The 19,605-nt window shown below is 40.3% G+C and overlaps 1 protein-coding gene across 1 annotated transcript in view; it reads left to right on the top strand.

The window, feature by feature from the left end:
- Positions 1 to 1,332: 1,332 nt before the first annotated feature.
- usp43a (ubiquitin specific peptidase 43a) overlaps positions 1,333 to 19,605 on the top strand; it is a 125,172-nt gene continuing 106,899 nt past the window's right edge. Inside the window, exons 1-2 of the mRNA XM_042214292.1 lie at positions 1,333 to 2,457; positions 11,934 to 12,086. Of these exons, the coding sequence (XP_042070226.1) occupies positions 1,843 to 2,457; positions 11,934 to 12,086 (768 nt within the window). The 5' untranslated portion in view covers positions 1,333 to 1,842. The remainder of the gene's footprint in view (positions 2,458 to 11,933; positions 12,087 to 19,605) is intronic.

The following is a 19,605-nucleotide window of genomic DNA, read 5'->3' as shown; positions in this document are numbered from 1 at the left end:
TGTATCCGGCAAAAACAATTTTAACATACATTTTACTAACTTTGTCGAGCTTTCATGATGTATGAGCAGCAGCATTAATGTGCATGCAGAAAGTTGCCAGACTTGGCTACACCTGTCTGCAAGTGACGATGTCTTAGGTATTTGATTAGCAGGATGAAGAAAATGTTGACCATGTATGCATGGCAATATGTAGGGTAGATGTCAGTATCTATACTTTGATAACCTTGGTTTTTATACCCTCACTGGCCACTACTAATACAATAGTAGTATCGCCCCTTTTGGATCCCCTTTGCCTTCAAAACTGCCATAACTTAACTCATGCTTAACTTGTTGGAAACATTCCTCCGAGGTTTTGGTCCATATTGACATGATAGGATCACACAATTGCTGTAGATTTGTTAGCTGCAAATCAGTTGTGAGTCTTCTGTTCCACTCCCAAAGCTGCTCTATTAGATTGAAACCCTGTAAAATCATTGTCATGTTCAAGAAACCAGATTCAGGTAAACTTAGTTTTTATGAAATAGTCCATGTGATAAGCAGGAGAAAATGGGTGGATGGGATGAACATGACATATCACCCAGCTGCCTTCTATTGTCCAAATTTGGTGAACCTGTGTGAACTGTAGCATTGGTTTTCTGCCTGTTTCTTGGCTAATAGGAGTGGCACAGGGTGTGGTCTTCTGCTACGCCAGCCCATTCTATTCTAATATTCTCTGGATCGCTGTGCAGGAAGGTCCCAATAGATCACACGTTCCTGAGATAGTTTTACCAGCCTGTCTGGCAACAATAACCATGCTACATTTAAATCACCCTTCTTTCCCATTCTGATGCTCAGTTCGAACCATCACTGGTCATTTTGACCATGTCTGCATTCCTAAATCCACTGGGTTGGTATCATAATTGGTTGATTAGACATGCTATTGGCTTTCACAAACAGGTGTCTGTCAGAGCAAATAGCACAGGTGTACCAGGTCTACCTATGTGGACAGGCTCTTCAGCAGAAATAGCAATTTCTGAATGTATGTGTGTGAGAAGTGCTTGGATGAATGGGTTGTTTAAAGCACTTTGAATGCTCAAGCAGACTGGAAAATGCTCAATAAGAACTAGTCCATTTACCATTATACTGGAAATTTATTTTTTAGTTGTTCTCTGAGCAGTTTATAAGTAGTCTATAATTTAGTTTGGTATTGTGGATGGTGCTGCTTTCTCTGACACCCTCAGCAGATGTTTTGGCAGGTGATGTTAGAACTGGTCCTACAGGGGGCAGATTCACACTGCTGTACCTGTCACCTATTAAAGACGACAACTTCCTTGTTCAGAGTGAAATAAAGTAGATATGCCTAGTTGAATTGCCTGTCATCCACCCGTTGCGAATGACTTAACCACATACATATTTGTGTTGATAGCCTACAGTCTAATTCAGGTTAATTAAATTCTTGCCTGTGAGGCGGGCAGTTAAACAGGATCCTTGGCAATTCAATGAGGCCCTACAGACAGGAGAAGAGGGAAGAACAGGGGTGGTGAGAGAGGGAGTCAAAAACCGCCAGGCGCACGATCCAGCGCTGAGAGCCATCGACGAGGAAGTATAAATGAACCTGCGATGTGGAAGAAGGAGAGCCGCTCGTCTCTGTAGCTCCTGCAGAGATAGATCGTCACCCGACAAAACGCGCGCACCGAGATGTCGATGGGATAATATCAGCAATAATGTGCCTTATTGGCTTCGCGGCAGTGAGGTTTGTGGAGAGAAGTGAGACGGGGGAGGAGGAGGGGTAGACAGCCTGGCAGACAGGTGCGCGTTGATAGTCTGTTTCATTTTCTCTCGGTCCGTTTAAGTGATAGAGCCATGGATACCCGTAAGGAAAGCAAGGTAAGAAGACAACCCATGAAACCCAAAACGACGAAGCCAAAGGAGAAGAAATACAAATCTGGTGGGTTTACTAGACGGAAATCGCTTCGATCTTTTGGGAATTTCATGGGAAGGATCCTTAAAACTTTGGGCACTTTAGCGCACTTTGGCGACGCGGAACAGCAGGACGCAGAAGACGACGACGGCGGTTTCGGGCAAAGCGCGTCGGGTGGTTTTAAAGATAACTGTTCGCAGATCTCCAGGGAAGGAACCGTAAAGAAGAGCTCCACGGTTTCGTCCATTCACGGCTCGGTGAAAGACAGGCTGTCGTGGTGCTACGGCGACAAGACCCCGGGAGTGCTGGGACTGAAGAACCACGGCAACACCTGTTTCATGAACGCTGTGGTTCAGTGCCTCAGCAACACGGACCTGCTCGCCGAATACCTCGGGTTGGAGCAGTATAAGTCGGATATTTGCCTCCAGAGGGTTAACGGGGAGGTGAGAGGAGCGGAGTCGCAGACCGCCAGGGGAGAGGTGACAGAGCAGCTGGCGTCGCTGGTTCGAGCGCTTTGGACACTGGAGTACACGCCGCAGCTGTCTGTGGAGTTCAAGGTAAGGATGGAGACGATTCACCTGAACTGAACAAGCTTAGGCTTCCCCCATTGATGAGACCTGGCGTGATTTTTCTGTTTTCTATAAAGAGAGTTGTTCTCAAACAGGTACTCCGGTGTCAACTAGAAACAAATACTCTCCACCCGGTGGGCATGTTATTCATCTTGATGGGTTAAACTAATTGCAAGTGGCCCCGAAACCCAAAAGTCTGCTGCTAACTGTGCCATTGTTGTTGCTGCTATTTGATTAACTGCTCACTGGCAGCGAGAGTGCTCAAACTCAAGCACAATGAAACCACAATTACAGGACCTTAGGGCGTTTTAAATCAAATTAATACACTTAACTAGAAGCCACATAATTTTCTCCTATTGCACTGACAGTGTTTGTGGGCCGAATCAGTGCCGATTGATCGTGCTGCACTCAGTTGAGGAAGACAAGGTACAGAGATATAACACACTGAAAGCTAGAAGAGGATCAGCAGGGGGCCTGATTACTCACTCTCGTGAAGTTTGTGCCACAGGCTCCCCTGGTAGGTCACCTCGGCCATGAAGAAAGAGATCATATTTATAGGCTAAACTTTTTATACACATTCATCTCTTACTTTCTTCACAGTGCCACAAGCTGCATGTCATACCAAGTTGCCTCCCAAAAAGCGATCGCCTGTCAAAAAGTTTAAAAATACTTCTTAAAGCTTTTTAGAAGTTGCCAAAAAATGTCTCGATTGATTATAATAAAGAACACAGAGTCATGAAGATACTTACACAACAAACTCTTTGTAAATTATGTTGACTACAGTCCAGTCCATTTATCAATATAAGCTAAAGACATGAAAAAAAAAAATCATGAGCACAATTAAGAAAGGAGGGTAAATATTTGGATAAAAATTTAAAGGTGTGAGCTTGAATATGGTCAGAGGTCAGTGGTAAACCTTTCTGTCCCAGGTAGTAATAATAAAACAACCTCAAGACCTCATGGTTTCGACATTTTATGATATTGTTTGTTGAAGTAGTTGCAGTTCGGTAACCATGTGGTTACTGATTACACGTAGGCTGTGTTATCTCTGCTTGGCTTACCTGTTCCTACACTTCAGGTGGTTTGTCTGCATTCCCAGAGTTGTGAGAGAAGACACGCGGTCTTGACTCACAAACACAAAGTGTTCAATGCAGAGGGGCTGCTTCATAACTGAAGCTTTACCTCTTCAATTTAAGGTTTTTCAAAACAACAAGTGATCAAACACTTACACACAAGAGGCTTCTTGCTCCTGTTACTCATTGCAGTTGTAACTGGGAGCTGTAGAGGCTTAGACTTCTCTCAGGAGTGGTTGGATGGTAGCCAATCAGCGGGATTACTTAGAAAAAAAAACAAAAACAAAAAACTGCTCTGAAATATCAGTAGCACAGGGAAACTATGAGTGATTAGGTATGTAATACACAGACACATACAGACGCACACACATATGTGATCACACAGGCACACATTGCTATTACTATTCCTAATTATTTTATTTAATCCTTTATTATTATTATTATTATTATTATTATTATTAGCAGTAATTTAAGTCACATGTATTATTCATTTCTAATTGGTTTAATGCTGCTCTTGTTTTAATTAATTTTTTTATATCTTTTATATCTATATATTTTATCATTGTTTTAATCATGTGCATTATTTTTGTGGTGTTTTAATCACAATGCTTAACGATTGTGTTTCATATTTTAACTTTACGCTAATTTCTGCCTGCAGTCTCTGTGGTTGCTCACATCTAATGCTGCTCATTGCACTTCCACCTTGAATTAAATCTGCTTTATAAGCAATGTTCTACTAGCTTACTTGGGTGTGAGCATGCTGAAGCTGTGAGAAAAGGTCGTGATTCAAGTAGAAGAAAAACTTGATGGTGTTTCAGTCCAAAAAATATAAAGGGTAGCTGGTTATGATATTATTACTGAAGAGCGTCTGCACGAACGGGAGATCAACTCCTGCTTTGGGAAACTAATGTAGCCTGAGTCTTTTAAAACAGTCAAAAGTCTGATTTGTGAAGATAGTATGCGCAACATCATAAAGATCATTTGGCTCTAGATAACAGGCCTTGCATAAAGAAATTCGTACAGTAAACACTTAATATATTGATCTCTATTGAACTGACTCTTTATGGAGTTTACGTGCTCCCTCTGATACTACGGCTTCCACACAGTCTAAAGACTTGTTAGGTTAATTGTTGTAGATTGTAGGTGTAGATGAGAAAACACATGGTTGTGTGCTCTGTGTGTGTTAGCCTTCCCACATGGAAAAGATATATAAAAATCTTATAAAGTTTGTATCTGTCTTGTGTGAAACTTGTATGAAAAGCATACAAGAGTGAAAACAGATATAAGATCCCTTGAAAAATTCATGAGTAAATCATATAAGCCTTATATGATTCACTATATGAAGTAGACCACATCTGATGCAAGTCTTTTATAAGTTTTTTCTATTTCTTTTCCATATACGGTTGTGTTGTGGGTTGTGTTGGACTGGTTACCTGTCTAGGATGTAAGACGAGTGGAATAGACCCCAGGTTGGGTAAGCGGGAAGAAAATAGAAGGATGCTACAGTGTGCACAGCATGATGATTAAATCCTCATATGAATATTAACTGTTAATGTCAGAATGTGCTTTGAAAGTGTTTTTCTGTAATTACTCTCATGGTTGCCTGTAATAAAAAAAAAAAAAGGAAAACAAATCTTTCACACACATTTCCTTTCCTTGGGCCATTGCCTTGACACAATGATTTGTACGGGTCCGCCTATCCCGGAGTGAAGCAGGAGAGAGGATGTTTACTGTAGCGAGTGCATTTGGCCTGGAAAAGAGGATCCCCCCTGCTGCGATGCCTCCAGTGGTGTGCACTCAGAGGGTGAGCGAATGAGGGAGGTAGAGACACTGCAGCCAAACTAAAGTAACGTCCTTGTGATCCTCACAAGACCCCTTCGTCTGTAATTAGAGAAAGGAACAGACAGCCTTGACATGTGCCGGTTATTGACAAATTTGCTCGCATTTAAAGAGAGTCACTGGCTTGTAATGAAGTGGGTTAAAAAAGGAAATTTATATCCGAGATAAAGGCTATCGCAATGCTTTTTATTACTCTACTTTGTTTGAGATCGGCTTTAATGAATGAGCGGAAATTAGAAGTCACAGAGACTCAGCTCAGAATACACCAGAATAACGTCAGGCTTTTAGAAAAATAGTTAAGTCAGTGATTACATGTCAGGTCTATCACCTTGAAGAATTATGCAGAGCTGTGACACAAGACGTTTTTCGATAATGAGTTAAACTTAAAGTGGCTGCTATCATCCACCACACGCTGAGAATTATCACAAAATCTCAGCACATAAAGTGCTTGATCTGAATCAGAGGCAGATTCAGATCAAGTCTCTCAGAATGTGTGGAAGTGTCTGATAAGCTGATGGAGGGCAGGTATAGCTACCAGACTGGCAACACCTCATACAAAGGTTTCAGTTGACATTCTAGGTCAATTTACATTCTATATGTAGCAAATGGGCCTCATCCAAGCATGCAATCCAAAGAAGTGATAGCATATCAAGTGAAATCGGGGCTACTTTTCAAAAATCTGAATACAGACGTGCTTTGAAATTTCTGCTTCCCCATTGGTGAGCCTTGGCCATTAAACTTCAACACCACTGTTGTTCGATATGCTCGTTATATGTTCACAGAATTCCTTCAGAGCTAATTTAATGTAGCCCACCTGCTCATAATATTCTCATAATAACCACATGTAAATTATCCAATGTGCCCCCAAACGCACGCTTGCTTATAAATTACACTAATCAGCCTAATGGAAGAGCTTTAGCTAATGGTTAGCATTGCCAGCGTTGCCATTACTGCTTCACAGCACATTTGATCATCAGATCTCATTTTATTGGTTGGGCCAAAAGTTGTCTACATCAGTTTAACTTGATGACAGAGCAAGCTCTCTCTTTTTTCAGCTTTATACTCCCAACCTGAACAATTAACAGTGCTATAACTACTCTTAACAGTTGCTGAAAGGATCATTATCTTTTTGTTTTTTAAACACTTGACAGGATCCAGCTCTGTGGGGCCGGGGGAGCTTAGTCTGGAAGACTGAGCCTGGTGTTTTAAGTGGTTTTGTTTGTTTTGGGGAGAACAGGTCTGTGACAGTAAAGCACACCAGCAAGACTGATGGTTTGTTTGCCTTGTCTTATTTCTGCTTCGGGGACCAGTCTGATTCTCGCTTTCAGTGCTGAAGAGCTATACATTGTGCACACAGCGGGGGGGGGACGTACACCACCTGGACTCCCTGCGCTGAGCAGCACAGAAATGCCACGATGGCGCATCATCCCAGTTTGATGAGCAGCATTGTTTTTTTTTTTTTCCAGCAAAACAGATGGGCTTTACTTTTAGATTCAAGTGGGATAAACAGGATGATTATAAAATACTTTATTGTGCTATAATAATCTTTATATTTTACACCTGGCTACAGATACGCTCTTTAGTACCTGTCTTAGCTGTTGAAGGGAAATTTAAAAAAAGAAGCTTCAAACACTTCATCTCACACAACAGTGGAGTTAGACTTTTTAAAAGTACGACAACAAAGCCGCCATATGCTGTTAGAAAGCAGCATGCATTCCCACGACTCAGTGAGTCGTATTGTATTATATTGTACCTGCACCGCTGTGGCAACAGACAATAAAGAAATGCAAGGAGGAGTCTGTGTCAGTATGACACCTTTTCCCACCAGGTTTATTATCCCTGTCATGATTTATATATTGAAACCGAATGACATAAGCCGTGGAAAAGCATCAATACTTACTGTACTGGGGTGTGACAGTGCGATAGCCAAATCATAGAAGGGAGCCTGCTTTACTTGAGTCATGGAAAGCACAGATACGTGTAAAGCACACTTTCAAAAGGGTATTTGAATTGCAGTTTCCTGCTTTAGTGACAGTGGTTTATTTTTCTATCAGCTTGAATTTACAGCCTGATCACTGTTATTTCAGTAAAAGTTCGCAAGTTAAGTTTCACTTATTCCTCAATGTGTGTAACTTAAATCATTTGGGTTGATCTGATTTGTTAACTTAAGAAGTCTAAATGCAGTTTTTCACTTTGAAAAACTGCACAGACACTAAATCACTCAGAAATGATTATTTTCATCACATATCTTCCCCTTTCTTATTCTTCACTGATATCTCATGCTGGGGGTAGCTGTAGAAATGCAGGCTTTGTTCGTTTTTGACTCGCAGGTGCTAAGATGCTAAGAGAGAGACTCATTTGTCTGCTCGTGTTTATGGGTTAGCTGGGCTGACTGGAGCCCAGCTGTTGCTGATTAGTGGAGGGAATGTTTCTTATATGATAGAGAGAAAAGAGAAAAAAGATAATAGAAAGAACGGGCAAAGAAAAGAGGACAGAGAACTTGTGCATGTGTGTGTGATAGATGAAACAGAATGATGGGAAGGAGAGCGAGCAGTATAAGTGATAACTGCCCTGCTTCTGGTCTGTTCCAACAGCAAAGGTGATCTGACAACACGAACCAGCTGAAAAATGAAACAGCAAATGGACGAGTCAGTAGTGAGAGATCCCCCCCCCCGTTCCAGCTACACCTGTTGTTGGGGAAGATAGGTGTATGCAGGAAAACAAAAGCATGTGCAGTTCCTCTCACGGTTCCACCTTGCAATGGTTTGTCATTATCACTCTCTGACCGTCACTAAGGAATCCAATCAAGCCTGTTTGTCAAGCTGGATCATGATGGGGTGAGGTGGTGTAAATGGTTTTTTTTCTTTTAGGGAGAGGGGAGGGTCATTTGTTTGATGTATGTTTATAGTAAATTCCTTCCCCGCCAGCACTCTAATCTGTCGTTTACACAGCAGGAGGATGGATGTGCGATGGGGGTAATGGTGTGAGGTGAAGGAAAGGTTGCAAGATACAAAACCGAAACAGACATCTGAGTGTGGAGTGCAGCCCTGTCTCCGCTGACCGCAGGAGGTCATGACCCCTGCTGTGCAGACTGCACAGGTTTATGGCTGTCTTTTGTCATTCTGCTATCTTTTTCCAGTGCTTTTAAATTCTTTGGTGTTTTCTTTTTTTGTTTTTTGGGGAGTGAAAAACCCCGACAGTCCTAGACTCTATAGCTTTATTCCTCTGCTATATACACAGCCAAGACTTTCTTTCAAGCAGAGTATTGGCTTTTGGTGGACTGCAGAATAACAATTGGAGCATCCAGGGGAAATTCAGCTTTTGCGAATGTATTTTTGAAAACTTTCAACTTCCCATACTGTAAAAAAGTTTATATCTCTCTGTTCAAATCTGTTGATGATCCAACAGCACATTTAGTTCATGCTCTTCAATAACAAAAGAGGATTAAACTCATTGAGAGAAACTAATCATGCTTCAAGCTATAAAGAGAACTGCTCCCTGTGCCCTCTGCACTGAGTGGCGCTCAGTCGTATGTGGATGGAGAAGATTCTTCTAGACTGATCAATAGTTCTTTCAGTAAGGTCCCTAAAGCAGGCCCTTCCACCCACCGCTCTCCTCTCCTGCACTACTTCTGATGTGTTTACTCTACAAACACTTACGATACTTCTTTAGCTGTGGACGGGTCAGATCTGAGCACTGCTGGTGTTTACAGAGGAACTTGACTTTTCAACCTACCTGCTATTCTTTTCTTTTCACCTCCACCTTGCCTCAGTTTAAACAATGCCCTTTCTTTCATTTCCCTCTTTACAAGAAATCAAATACAAGAACTGCTGCTTTCGAATACAACTTCGCCTCTTTTGTGACTCACGCGTGCACACAAAGAGAAAAATGAGCGTGAGACAACAGTGCAGGCGAGGCCAGTGCACTTCCATTGCACTGAAGTCCTAACCCCTTGATTTCCACCAGCTTTCAGTGCCCAGACTGAGTCTCGTTATTGTAACCTTGGAAACTCTCCTTCCCTCTCTCGTCCTTTGCATTTTCTCCTCTCTCATTTCGCTGATAGCTTTGACAAACTGTGCTGCCTGTGTTTTTCACTTTTCCTTTCTGGGCCTTCCACAACTGTGCTGTCCTTTTGATAAAGAGACAGAAGAAGAACACTAACTGGTCTGTTGAAACTTCGCCAGCATCCTTCCCTTACTCCACCGATCCTTTTCTCCATCTGTCCCACATCCCTCCATCCCCTGTCAGTGCTTTCTCATAGTGATGAAGCTCATTAGCGGGCTGTCTCTGTCAGATAGAATGGGGGGGAGGCAGGGGGCTCCCTCCTGTGTTTATATTTAGATACTGGGATACTGCAGGTATGATGTGGTGATTTTTAATGAGGTGCAGAGCCTGGATGCTGTCAGTCACACAGAGAGAAAGAGTGACTGAGAGAAAGCAAAGTAGCCACCTGGTGTAGTGGTAATCAGTTTTGTCTGTCATTTTCTGTCCCACTCATAAATTTACTACTCCTTCCTCATAACTGAATTACAAAGACTGGACTTTTGTTTTGTTTTTCCCAAGAAACACCTGCGATGTTGTGGATACAGTTTGTGTGAGTCTCCTTTTGAAATGCAGTGCATATAAATGTGTGAAGTTCATGAATAGCATGAAAAAAGGTGGCGCTACAGCTAACCATTAAAACGCCTCATCTTACTTAAATGCTACTACAAAAAGCTAAAGACTTTCAGCTTGGATTCACTCTTCTTCCTCGCTCAAGTTACATCTATTTACTCATCAATTAAGGTCTGAAAGAAACCCATCTGCTTAGAGTCAAGGGGAACGGAGAAATACCTGTCTGGCATCAAATGGACCTCTTTGCACCAGCTGCTAGAGAAGATGAGCCCGTTGGGAGTGGCACGATCTGATATCCTCGTGTTGGTCACATTGTTGTGACGTGATACTTTTGCGACTTCAGAAAAAAATGCTGTAAATAAAATCTACTTAACTTGCGAGAAACCGCCTCTGTCCGCCGATTCAGCAATTTGAATTCTTTGCATTTCAGGATACTGCTCTTTAATAAACAATAAGCATTGTACATATTGTCCTTGCAACATTGGAATTTCATAAATGAATGAATGGCTTGGCTTGCAAAAGTATTACGTCACAACAAGCGATTGGTCACTTGCAATGTTGAACCTGGAACAACATTTATTATGATGATGTGGGAACAACACCAACACGAGGATATCAGATGGGTGCTGCTGTTGGCACGGGAAGATACTGCTGGGATTTGGAGACAGTTGGGAGTTGAGTCTAATACAAGAGTCTAATCTAATTGCTTAGAGTTTGCATTCTGGGGTGTTATATGACACTGAGAACAGATGCCACCTTCATCTCTCTATACACACAATGTGTCCTTTGGTGTTGGTGTCTTGACACACTAGCCAAGGCAATCCATTTGTGGCACTGACATGCCATGAATTCCAAGTTAGAAGTCTGAAGAAGTGGCATTGGCAGAAGTCACAGTGTTGCCTAAGATCACTCAAGTGAAACCAGAAAGTATTACAGGCTTTGACAATGACGCTCATCAAACCACCATGCATGATTACGTCACCTGATAAGAACTGCATCAAATATGCAGAGCAAAGATGTGACGATAAAGTTAAAGAAGTTTTATTTTTCACAAACATGAAGGAATATTAGGAGTACATTTGAATGAGTGGAACTTTGTTCTTTGCTTACAAGAATTTATGTTTCTCTGTCTGTAAGATGCTGGCATTAAAAATAGTTTTGGCCTTCGTAGTAGTTTATGATGCCTTTACTTATGTCTGTGTCTGTGAGTGAAATGTGGATCAAACAGTGCAGAATATTCCACGTATTTATCTTCAAAAACTCCTGAGCTGCTTTCAGAGTGTGAGATGAGAGATGAATGATGAGCCCTCTGCACTTCTGAATTCATTAGACCCGATTCTGCTGTCTGTGACCCAGTACCACTAAAAGCCATGTATGCCCATGCCATTATACTCCCTCTTCTGCCTTTTATACCATGTTTTTTGTTTATTACGTTCGGGAGCATGAGACATACCAAGCCTTTTTCCACCCTATTTTCATCCTGGCTTTCTGATAAGGGTTCTTTGGCTTTATATGCCCAAACAATGCTGTTCAAGGACTTGTCTGGCTTTTGAAGATATTTTTTTTGGCAATAATACATGGATAATAAAAGGAATAAAAGGCTGTCATCCCTGTATTGTACTGTTTAGTTCCAGGAAATCTCATTAAGTTTGACAATGCTTACTTAGTTTATAAAGTTCTAAAAACAATGGCTTTTATATTCTAGACAAAGGTTGGGTTGTACTACAGAGGAAAACATCTTTTTTTTAACGTCTTACGGATGTTTTAGTATGACTTATCTGATCATGACAGACGGAAAAGCATTGCTGTTTTGCTGTCTCCCTCCTGAGTGTCTGTTTTGCTGTCTCCCTCCAAAACTAATTTATAAATGCAAAAGTCAAAGTTTGTTAGAAATCACCTGGAAAGACAGATTAATTGTGATGTTTCTCCATCCCACAGAGCATTGTGGCCAAATATGCATCTCAGTTTCGTGGAAACTCTCAGCATGATGCCCTCGAGTTCCTCCTCTGGCTTTTAGATAGAGTTCATGAAGATGCCAATTCCAGCCCTGACAACAACAACAGCAGCACCAAGACCAAAGCCAATGCCAAGGTAAGTCTGCGTCACCGGTTTTTACTGATCCGCCTTGTCTGGTTTGAAATCATTGTTTGTTATTCAGGCCAGTTACTTCACTGTTAAAAAATAGAGTAAAAAGTTTAAATACTTCAGAAACAGAAGTTTTAGTAAAATAATAACATAATCTCCTCTTGGGTCTTGGCCACTGTTTTCATTTTGTTAGTACCTTGGATCTCTTTGTGTAAAAAATGTATAAATTCAATACTAGTTATATTCATCATATTCAACTCCTTAGTTTTTATCATTACAGCCTTGATAAATTGAATAAATACATATCTGCAATGTTACGTGGTATTATAAATTATTAATATGCAAACCTGTATTTGTTTCTGAGTTTATTTAGTATTTGAGTTTTATTCAGATTTTTATCCCAATGCTTCAAGTAACAAACAGCAGATTTTTGTATCCACTGAGCACTTGTAAAGTTCTTCAATTAAAAGAACATTTAAAGCCAATAACCACAAAAATATAGGATTAAACTGGCTCCAAGATCAGATACCTTCCTTTGGGCTGGAGCTTTATTAAAGCCAACGATCACCAACTTTCTGCTTAAGCTGGTTACCATAGCCCCAGTCACAGGTATGCTTTGCTGACTCTTGCAAGTTTGGAGTAGTGGGACAGCGCTGGATCTATTTTCATTGCTCACTCAAGTTGTTAAGATTTCTCAGACACCCCATTTCTCTGATCATTTCCAATTTTATTTTAAAAATTTGATATGACTGTTATGAGCTGTGATCAGCTTTAGTCCAAAGCTGAATCTTGGTCTCATTCGATTTCTTTTTAAACACACACAAAAGTGACAACTTTCTACAAATATACTTACACCTGACACTTCCAGGTTGCACTAAAATCCATCAAATTTGTTTTAACAGTGTGATCAAATTTAAATTGCGGAAGTGAATTTCACGAAAAACCCAAACAAACAAACAAACAAACAAAGCACTGTTAAATTATGCCAGTAAATGTATTTTGGGATGCAGTCTTGTGTTAATGTGGCAGTCTTAATCATGGTTTTAATTTTATTTAAGGAACATGGGTAAGAAAACAAATATTTCTGGGGGAAATTCATCTCTTCACCACAGACCTTAAATCTTCTCTGCTCCAAGTGGAGCTGAATCTGTGAAGGGTCAGAACGGTTTTGTTCTTTCAGCTGCAGTTGGTCTGAAATGAATCTTTGTGTGCAGTGACTGTTTTCTGAAGCTGCTGAAGTGGCAGTCATTCATTCCCACACTCTCCGTGTCCTTGTCTCTGTCTCTGATGTGGGATGCTCACCTTGCTACCGTGCATGTGGAGAATTAGAACTATCACACCAGAACTAGGTGTGATATGGTTAAAGGGAACAAATGGTAGACATGTCACATTTTATGGCAACTATAGTTTCTACTGCTACATTTTTGCTCGAGTCCCACTATTTTTTTTTAAAAGATTATTGTTGACTGATACAAAATTAACTTAATGTTAAATGTTAAAGCAGTTTGAATTTAGGTGGTTTTATTTTCTGGCTGTTTAAAAGAAAATGAGGATATTTTTGAAAGAGTTTTGGCTGCTTTAGGCTAAAAACTGGTGTTAGGGTTTAGTTTGCATGGTTAATAATAGGAAAACGGGCTAGAAAATGCATCATGTCCATGAATGTCTTTACAAATATTTGTGTATTTTATGACACTGAATACTAAATGTGAAAACCTGCTGTGATCAACATCCACTCTGACATCCCTCTTGTGTTTAATCACGTATGCTAAGTATCATCCTGTTTCTTCAGTTCATCTGGAGTTTGCCAACCATGCGGCCTCCGCTACAGGCCGCCAGCTGAGGACTTGGTAGTAAATGAATACTGTTACAAGCTTAACTGTTGCTGCACTGCCACCCAATGTCCAGCTCCCCCACTCTGACACCAGTGCTAATAGCGGCTGTCCTTTATGCAACATAAACAGCTTAGGACTGTAGCTCTCATTAGGCTGCCAGTGAATCATGGTATGATAAAGCCGCTTTCCTCCACTGTGGCAGTGAGGCAGAGATGAGGAAAATAACTGGCTTTTTTCACACGAGCCAGGAATTTCGATTTATTTTATTTTTACTTTACAAATGAAGTACTCTTTCATTTTTCTACAAACTGATTTCATTCATGCAGCACTGTTGTAATTCAAAAACCTTATATGCATGTATGGTTTTACAATATTTGATTAAGTGGAGATTGTTTGGAAGAACTGAACATTTATTAAGATACAAAATTCAGTTAAGCTATTTGGCGATTAGACTCCTAGCAGACTGCAATCCCAGCAGTGACAGGAATTAAAACAGGACTTCCTGGAGTCTAGACACTGATGCTGGTGAAGATGAAGAGAGATGTTTGGGTGGCGCTCTGAGGGTCCAGGGTGAGGCAGAGATGGGTATGAGGTGGGTTGCATGAGAGTCTGAAAGGTAGAATGACAGAAGAGGACTGGGATTTTAAAGCACACAGCATGGAGGCTGATTGGCTCAGAGAAGGCTGGAAAGGAGATGATTAGACTACATAAATGATGATCAGTACTGAGTTTTGGAAAGTGGAAGGGATATAAAGGCAACCCAGGAAAGCAGTCAGAAGAATGATTATATATCTCACTTATTGAACAGAAGCATGAGCTTATTTAGTGATGAAATCTATGTTTGACAGTTGGATTAAAAAAACATAAAAAATATTCAGTGAAGACACTCTTCAACTGCCCAGACTGTGGTTTTGTTTTCTTCTTTCATTCCATTATACTCAACTGCAAAGTAGCCTTTAATCAGATAGCAATCGGCTCTTACACACACTCCCCATCTTAGCTGTTTTAAACCTGTGGCTAATCTGTTTTTATCTCCTACTTACAGATTGGTTGAGACTTGAGTTTAGAAAACTAAGTTAAATAACAACAAAATCCATGGTGTGAAATTCACAACAATCCTTCCTGTGCATAACCTCATAGTAAGTGTTGTTCCACTTCCTTGTGTGGGTCCAGTCACACTGAATAGTCACATAACAAACATTTGATATCAATCAAAATGCTCATTCACAACTAAGGCCGCTTTTGTGCATCCACATTTTATTTTAGTTTAAATACTTAAGATTTTTAAGGTCCACGATCTTGCAGCTGATCTTTCAACTGATTGATCAATCAGCTAATCATTTTAACTCTGGTTTATTTCCATCCTGTATTGCACAATACCTTTTTTTTTTTTTTACAGGATATATACCATTTGTCAAACTTGCTGTCCCTCAGGTTGTTTAATGTATCAGAGGCCTGTTTGGTTAAGCTTACTTTAACAACAGCACGCATACTTAATATTTATTTTACCTCCTCTTGAGAGCAGTTCTTTACATTACAGGAGCTACACCCTCTACAAGCTGTACCTGCCTCTTTAATTAATTTTTTTGACAACCTTGTGATGTTCCACATTTTTCCTGTCTCATCTTTATTCTTGTCATCATCTGTCCTCTAGAGATGTGTTGAAGTGTTCAGGGGGAAAAAATGATTTCCTCTTAAAACATGAATATACTCAAGTTTGTTTTTCACCTATTGCTTTGCTGAAGGCCTTACACCGATTATCAGGAAAACACAAACATGTTGTATTATGTACTGGATGCAAGATGTGAAACACTGTTTCGCTCATATTTTTAAGGTTTGCGATAGTTTTTGGGAAAAAACTGTTAAAACCATCGATTTCTTTATATTTTGCTGCGGAAATGGAAAATATGTCCGGTGAGTTAAAACATGCAGAAATACAGTATTCAGGGCAAATACAGAGTTTGCACAGTTCTGATGAGTTTAAATGTTCTTCATCACAGTCTGGACTCAATGCATTGTTGCTTAATACCACTTTAAAAACATTAGAATAAGGTTTGATTGGAATCAAAATATAAAACACTCAAAGATGGCTCTAGAGTTTTCCACAATATTGAATGCATGTCCACAGATTAACAAAACTATGAGCTGAAGGCCAGTCAAAATATCGCCTGAGGTTTGTTAGTGACATATTCTATGAACTGCAAATCTGTTTAATTGAATGTTCACACAGTATGGGGATAACTGAATATTTATTCATTGATTTCAGGCCTGTGTCTTTGGAGCTGCTGTGATGTCCTTGCTCTATGCTGTCTATCTTATTTTACACATTCTAGTATAGGTTTTAGATCCCCTGAGAGCCTGGTCATAATAAGCAGTTTACTGAATAGATGAATGGGTTATTGATTTATGAGACCTCCCGCTAGAGACAGCTGGTCTTTCTCAGTCTGTTTGAACAGACTCACATATACAGCGTGGCAAAACCAAGGTAAAAAGGTTAGAGCAGAAAAGTACAATACAAGTTTCAGCCCTTAAAGTTAAATAAAAGAAGTTAAAGTATTCTGACGCAGTATTGTAAAAACCAAGCTGGTTTCATAAAGCTAGAGTTTACTCCAAAAGCTATTGTTTTTTTGTTTGCTTAATATAATGGTAATGTGATATGGAGTATAAGCTTACACACAATGCAGTGCATTATATCGATAACCTTACAAATAATGGACTTGCTGTAGTGTGTAGAAGGGTCAAATGGCTTCAGAGACTTTGTTTCTGGAGCTCACCTGCTGTATAAGCGGTGTGACCAGTCCAGCAACTCTGCTCAAGTAGCATTACGTAAACATTACTGTGAACACACTGGAATGCAGCTCAGTAATGTTAATCCACCCTTCAATGGGACCTCACTAAACTTGCTTGGTTTCCTTCTCACTTCACTGGCTCCACATCAACAGCATTCCTTACCAGCTACCAGAAGACCAAAGTGAAGACGTGGTTATGTGCAGTCAAACAGTTGCTACTTGAGTATATAAAAAGAAAATCAAGAAGTGAAAAGATAAGATTAGTATAGTCTCCACTGACTCTTACACTGGCAGCCGTTGTCTTCCAGCAAGTGTTAGGAAAGCTAGAGAAACGGCTTTAGCTACAAGTGTGGGCTATTTTTATTGACTCGCTGGTTGCCACTGAACATTGCTACCACTGCCTCAAAGCCATGACAGATTACATGATATTAGTGGCCTCATAAGTTGTGAATTGCAATGTTCCTTCTGCCTTCAGCAGCTCTAAATATATGGCGATTTTCTAGATTGTTGCAATACATCTGGTGAGAAAAACCAACAAACTAACAAACACTTCATATCAGGGACTAGTCTAAACTTCCCACTTGCTGAGTGCACACATAGAGCGGCGTTGCAGTTTTACCTCCGGCCTTTCCACGCATGGGATTTAGAGCAAGTGCGTTTAAAAACTCATCTGTCACAACCTATGGACAGATGAGTGATAGAAGGTTTGCCAGTTCAACCCTGGTGCCAAAGCGCTGTCTATGCATTATTCAATTTTAAATGCCGATAGTGGTCGGCCTTTCTGCCCCAGGGGGTTGACTGTGGAGTGAGGAAGAGTAAAATCTCCCGGCCTCAGAGCAGAGTTTGAAATCGGGTCAGTAGTTGTGGTAAAGCGAGCAAGCCCTTTTATCAACAGGAACAGAAATAGTGAGTTTGATAGCTCTCCATGAGTTTTTGGCTCTAGATCTCCGGAGGGGTGGAGAGCAAATGTCAGTGAATGAATTAGTTGACAGGTAGGGCGATAGGGGGAGGTTGAGGCATCCTTGATCTGGTGTCTTCTTCAATGGTGTCAGTTATCAGGACATTGACACTCTTAGATCGCATCTGCCTCCTGCGCCTGTCAAAAATGCAAGTGTCTCTGTCTCTCACTATGGGAGACAGAGACGTGTTTCACGCTAATAAAAATGGAAATCTGAAAGAAGGGAGATATATTTGTTTGAGAAGCTGCACTTTGCTGTATAGTGATGGCTCAAAATAAAGCAGAAAATGCTCCAAGTTAACCGTGGAACTGTTCAAACAAGTCAACGCTGCTACAGAATGCTAATAATATGATGTTGACAAGAAAAATGCAAATGTTGAACATAAAAAAATCTAGTTGAAAATACTACTGTTGAGCGTCAAGGAGCTGCTAATATTTCATATCTCACATTGTAAATAGGAGCCTTTATGAAATTTTAAAAGCAGCTTTCAAGTCTCATAAAACTTAGAATCTTCCAAACCTTTTTCACTACAAACTAATCTCTCAGTAATATTAGTATCTGAGTGCCAAAGGAACGCCTGATATGGTTTTGTGACTTCAAAAACATGATTGATCATATGTCGAGAATTTACCATCTAATTATGACAAATGTTCATTAAATATTAAAAAGAATAATTGAGGATTATATGCCTGTAACATTAATGCGTTCTGCCAAGATGCTACTCATTATTAAACAAGTCAGGATTATATTTTACATGTAGCCAGCTGCTGAACTGGTGACTTTCATATTCCCACCTTGAAATTGTGTTGATTGATTCAAACTGACCAAAAGTGATACCCCAGGGTTGTAATTCCTGTTGCCTTTTGGGATAGTTGTTGCTTATGAGACCAAGCTGGATTGAATCACTTTTTGTAATTGGGGTGTTAATAGTGTGCATGAAAAATCATAGCATAGGTGGTATATTAGGATTCTCATCTTAAGTCTTGAGATCCAGAAAGTTTTTGACATTTCCACCTGACATCGACCATGAAACGTGTCACTTTTGCGTCGGCTACCTGCAAGGTTGCACTGTTAAAAGTTCTAGTTGTTACTTACTCATTGTTTGGTGTGTAGTTTAGTGCATTTGCTCAGTCAAAACATCTTGCTTGTTGATGAGAACGGTCTTTAGGTGTGACTGTTGTAAGTCTGTTGTAGGTTAGATGTTATAGATGCATCTTCAGCTTTTAATGATAACAAGTTAATAAACTGACCAATCAAAACGTGTTTTCTTGTTATGTGATGCTAGGAAAGGACAGATTTAATCTTAACAGCACCATCAATGAGACATTTTAATAATTAAATGTGAACCTGAAACCGTTCGTTGACATTTGTTTGTTAAGGTGGCCTCTGTATTTCTCTGTACCAGTTGAGTGCACAAGCTGTGTTTCTTGGCAGCATCATGGATCAGTTCACAGAAATTCTCAAACTAGCCATGAACAGGCAGAAAAAGCAGCATACTCTTTCATGGGTAGACAGTCAGCCTTCACAACAAAACAAAAAGATATGGATGCAGTAGATGTTCAATTTCACTCACAAAACCCCATGTTTGTCCCTAATCAGAATGATTTCCTATTAAAATGTTACACAATCTCTTGTATTTAACAATAACTGATGGAGAGAAAGGATGACCATCAGACAGGTTCTTCTGTTGTGAAACCTTGACCCCCTCCCTCTTTACTGCCCAGCTTGCTTCTCCCCTCCTTCTCTGTGGCAGTATAACCCTTAACATAGCAAACACCGGGCCAGCCACCTGATTGTAACAGCAAGTGACATTTCCAAGATGCCACAGATTCTTCCTGACAGAGAGAGAATGCTCATTCCTGAAAGAAACATCCTGGAGTTTTATCCTGGAGTTATTATTCTTTGTGTGTGAGTGTGTGCGTGCGTGCGTGTGCATGTGCGTGTG

The sequence above is a fragment of the Haplochromis burtoni genome, unplaced genomic scaffold (assembly GCF_018398535.1).
Source record: "Haplochromis burtoni strain Fernald_Lab_line unplaced genomic scaffold, NCSU_Asbu1 Contig_544, whole genome shotgun sequence".
Classification (NCBI taxonomy): Eukaryota; Metazoa; Chordata; class Actinopteri; order Cichliformes; family Cichlidae; genus Haplochromis; species Haplochromis burtoni.
Note: the sequence above shows the minus strand (reverse complement) of the source record. Positions and strands in the feature narration are given on the sequence as shown.